Source organism: Denticeps clupeoides, chromosome 19 (genome assembly GCF_900700375.1).
Source record: "Denticeps clupeoides chromosome 19, fDenClu1.1, whole genome shotgun sequence".
Taxonomy (NCBI): Eukaryota; Metazoa; Chordata; class Actinopteri; order Clupeiformes; family Denticipitidae; genus Denticeps; species Denticeps clupeoides.
In genome coordinates, this window is record NC_041725.1 from 1473096 (window position 1) to 1477847 (window position 4752).

Here is a 4752-nt window from a genome sequence, read left to right on the forward strand (position 1 = left end):
TTTTTTTTCATTCTATTGATACCACAAGGACTCTCCTTCCCTCACACACACATAATTACTGATATTTAATTAAGGCTTCATTCAACATGAGCGTGATCATGAAGTAAACTCCCTGCTTAAGGAGAGCTGACCAATGTGGGTGTGTGCAAAGACAGTAATATCCCATAATTCCCCTGGGTGGATTCTTTCCTAGAAACGTGCAGTTGTCATGGCCACTGCTGATTATTGGTGAAATAGAGCTGCAAGGTCACAGTGCTGGCCAAATATTTGCTCGAACAAAATGTTTATTAAGACTACCATGGCTGAGGTTATGTGAAAAACTTTTATTTCAGCATGAACAGCATAAATATTTAACAGATTAGTTCTGTCCACGGACAGAGCGCACGAGTACAGTGTTCTGGTTCCAGGTTCGTCATCCTTCCCGCGCCTGCGCATGCGCATGTGCGTTTGCCGCGCCGTCGGCCTCCTCCTCCTCGATGGCGAGACGCGCGTCGCTGGAGGAGCAGAGGGAGCTGACGCTGCTCTGCTCCACGGAGCACAGCGCGCACGCGAGCCGGGCCACGTGCGCGTCGCGCAGGGCGGGGAAGGCGGGAAAGGTGAGGCTGGAGCCGCTGTGTTTGCGCGGGAAGCCCGCGCCCCAGCCCCGCTGCTCCTCCTCGTGCAGCAGGCGCGTGAAGACGTTGACCCGCCTCTTCTCGCGCCGCTTGGAGCGCGCGTAGCCGATCAGGATCCCGACGAGGAAGACGCCGTAGAAGGAGACGACGATGACGATGTAGAGATGCGCGCTCCCGTCACTGCCGACTCCCGGGGACGCGCCTGGTGCCGTTTGGAGTAGAAGGGGTTCGTGCGTGCTGCCATTAGGCGCCCTTTCCATTCCCAGCCCGAATAAAATCTGTAAAATAAACAAGCATTCCCAACCCAGCTGATATTTCTGACCACATTTCCCCCGAAAAAGCACACTAAACGTATATTAAGGTTATTTATATTACTTGTGTTCACAAGTAAAGCATTTGTTTAATTTCGTTCATTAGAACGAAATTAAACGCCTCATTAAGCGCCTCATGATCATTAATACGCGAAATGAAACGTAGAAGGACATATGGTTTATATTTATACTAAACGTAAAAGTTCGGGATTTTGTTTTATAGCGGAACTCGTTTATGATGGCCACGCTGTAATAAGCATGTTGAAACGAACAGACCTACCTCCAGTAAAACAGCTCTGGGATGGCTGGCTGAACTCTCACAGTTTCGATGGTCTCTGAAGTTGTGTTGTGTAGTTCGCGAACAATTCGTTCAAAAGAACGAATCTTTTAAAGGAACTTACTGAACTGAATCACTTTCTCAAATGATTTGTTCGTTTCTCAGTTCAGTTGAGTTGTCTGGAGGGAGGAAGGGAATCAGACATTATTGGGTAGGGGCTACGGAATCTGCTTAAGTGCATTGTGCAATGACCAGTGTTGCAGTAACAAATTGCAGGATAGTCAAGAACAGTATCATTCACATGGTCAGGGTGTGAGGTGTGGTGGCATGCTCTAACTTTGTTACTTTGCCACTACAACAACAGTGACAGTACCACACAGCAGGTAGTAAGTAGTGTGTAAAACCCATAGTTTTGAGAAAATGCATTGCTCTTATGTGCAAGGGAACACATAATGCATGTTCAGTGTGATTCATTTACTGAATGTACTGTGGGGTAAACAATTTATTTATAGGTGGCATTCTGACACACAAGGACATCGTACAATCAACAATACAACATACAGCCAAATTACAATAAAAGACAAGATTATAAGGCATAATAAACCAGGTTAAAAGGCATATATTCTACAAATCAGTTAGACAGTGCAAATGACTCGAAGAGAGAAAGTGCACTTGAACAAATGGGTTCTGAGTGAGGATTTAAAGGACAAGAGTGAATTTATATTTCTGAGCTTGGGTGATAGTGAGTTCCAGAGCCTGGGTGCTGAGCAGTTAAAGAAGGGACATTCGAATGGATGGAAGGGGATGATCTGAGCATAATTTCAACCTGGAGAAGGTCGTGAATGTCCTTAAATGCAAACAGAATAATTTTGAATTCAACCCAAGACTTAACTGGGAGCCAGTGGAGTTGCTGCAAAATAGGAGTTATATGATGGATAGAAGGAGTTCTAGTTCTATGATGTGGGTGACTGAATTGTCAACCAGTTGAAGTTTTTGGAGAATTTTGTGAGGGAGACAATAAAAAAGGAGTTACAATAATCCACATTAGAAGTGACAAGATTGTGAACCAGAATGGCAGTAGAATGGTGGGTGAGGGAGGGATAGAGGAGATCATGCAGACAGATATTGATATGAGATTGAAACGAAGAATTACTGTCGAGGATGACACCCAGACTCTTAACCTGCTGAGAGGGGGAGACGGAACAGTTATCAATATCAATTGAAATATTGTCACTTTAGGATAATGTTGATTTAGTACCAATAAATCACTGTTTAAGGATATTTGATTTACAGAATGCAGGTGAGTACAGATAAGATGTTACAGAATCCAGGGGGTTGGAAAATGTCCTTATACAATGAGAATAATGACTTTTATTACCTTCTTTAGAGCAGATTAAACCAGAGTTGTGTTTGGTGTGAATTATACAGTCCTTGTAATGGACCAGTTAAATAGCATACAAGAGGACAGGACACTTTTATAAACAAATTTAGTTTTTACAAAGGTGTTTGTTAAAGGAACACAGCCGTAACACTCAGTTCAGGAAGTTGAGTTCACAGGCTCCTCCTGCCATGCACTGAATGATTTGGTGAACAAATCTTTTTAGTGAACTGATTCTAAAGATTCAGTGCATGTACTGCTGCGCCCACAAGTCTGAAGTTTAACTGGGGTGTCCGGTTTAAGTATCGACCCTCTTAGCATCAGCAGTCATGTGACGAGTTGTTCTAATATGAAGATCTTCACAGAACCCGCAGCGGATTCACAGTGAGAGGACCAGCTACAGGACATTCACTGAGAGGAAATGAACAAGGATGGACATGTACAGGACAAGTAAAAAGTTTGGACAAGCCTTATCATTCAGTAGTTTTTCTTCAGTTATTTTTCTACATGGTAGATTCATATGAAAGACAACAAAATATGAAAGAACAATTATTTATATTTTATATTTTTAAAAGTAGACACCTTTTGCTTTGATAACAGCTTTGCATGCTCTTCGCATTCTCTCAGTCAGCCTCATGAGTTTGTCACCTGGAATGGTTTTCAAACAGAGCTTGAAGTAGTCCCTATAGATGCTGAGCACTTGTTGGCTGCTTTGTCTTTACTCCAGTTCAACTCATCCCATGGTCATCTGATGCAGGACTCCAGGTGTGATGACATGTCACTGCAGAATGCAGTGGATTGAAAGTGGATTGAAAGTGTGCATTGGACTTTAAATAAATCTCCAACAGTGCCACCAGCAAAGCACCTCCATACATCAAACATCCTCCTCGAGCTTCAATGTGGGAACTAGACATGGAAAAAAATCTCACCTGCTCTACATATCACAAAGGAACAGTGGAACCATTGGTCTAACATCATTCCTTGTGTTTCTTGTTCCAAGCAATTCTCTTCTTCTTCTTCTTCCACAGAAGTGACTTCTTTGTAGTAATTTGATTCACTGATTCACTCCTCTGAACAGTAGATTTTGAGATGTTTCTGTATTTGAACTGTGTATTTATGCGGGCTCTTATATGATTTGCTGTTACTTTACAGATTCTTTCTTGGAGCGGCCCTCATGAGAGCCAGTTTTTACCATAGTGTTTGATGGCCTTAAAGTCTTTAAAAGTTATATTACATTTTGATTGACTGACCTTCATGTGTTAAATTAATGGACTGTTGTTTCTCTTGACTTAGTTGAGTGGTTTTTGTTATAATGTGGATTAGAACACAAGTTAAATAGGGCTATTCACTGAGAGAATGTCAAAAGGGCTGTCATCAAAGCAAAAGGTTGTTTGAAGAATCTAAAATGTAAAACTATTTTCTATATGTTTTTTCTATATATAATCTATATATTTTATTGATCGCTCTTATGAGACATTAAAAGCCAAAATTGTAGCTGTGATCTGTGGTGTGTCTGTAGTGGCTACTACCACCTCGCCTATGAACACGCTCGCCTATGAACCAGAAGACCCCGGTTCAAATCCCACTTACAACCATTGTGTCCCTGAGCAATACACTTAACCCTGAGTGTCTCCATGGGGGGACTGTCCCTGTAACTACTCATTGGAAGTCTCTCTGGATAAGGGCGTCTGATAAATGCTGTAAATGTAATAAGTAGTCCATATTGGTCAACAGTCCTGGGATAGTGAATGACTTTACAATTTACCAGACGTCCCTTATCCAGAGGGACTTCTGTAGTCAGTAGTGACAGAGACAGTCCCCCTGGAGACACTCAGGGTTAACTGTCTTGCTCAGCGACACAATGGTAGTAAGTTTGAACCTGTGACTCTGTGGTCTTCTGGTTCATTGACACTTGCATTAGAATACTACCACCCTTACTTTATTGTCCATCTCTACCACCCCAAGAAGACTACAATCTGGACTTGATGACTTGAACAGTCTCCTGGCATGAGACTCTCCTGAACTGAATTGGCAACCACATTATGTGTTAATCAGAAAAAAGGGGGAGGGTGTGATGGACCAAAATAATAATGCTTACTAATCGTATTATCTATGCACCAGAAACATTGATAATATCAGACATACAAGCACAGTAAGAAATCAAGTATAATC

General features: G+C 42.2%; 1 protein-coding gene across 1 annotated transcript; it reads right to left on the reverse strand.

Moving 5' to 3' along the window:
• Window positions 1–387: 387 nt before the first annotated feature.
• Window positions 388–1287, reverse strand: kcne4 (potassium voltage-gated channel, Isk-related family, member 4). The gene is made up of 2 exons (XM_028962703.1): window positions 1206–1287; window positions 388–892 (listed from the first exon to the last, which is right to left on the reverse strand). Exon 2 carries the CDS (start codon window positions 872–874, stop codon window positions 413–415), a length of 462 nt encoding a protein of 153 aa, XP_028818536.1. The 5' UTR covers window positions 875–892; window positions 1206–1287; the 3' UTR covers window positions 388–412.
• Window positions 1288–4752: the final 3465 nt, after the last annotated feature.

Excerpts from the sequence above, each read along its gene's own strand:
- kcne4 (XM_028962703.1), bottom strand. The coding sequence starts at position 874 with ATGGAAAGGGCGCCTAATGGCAGCACGCACGAACCCCTTCTACTCCAA.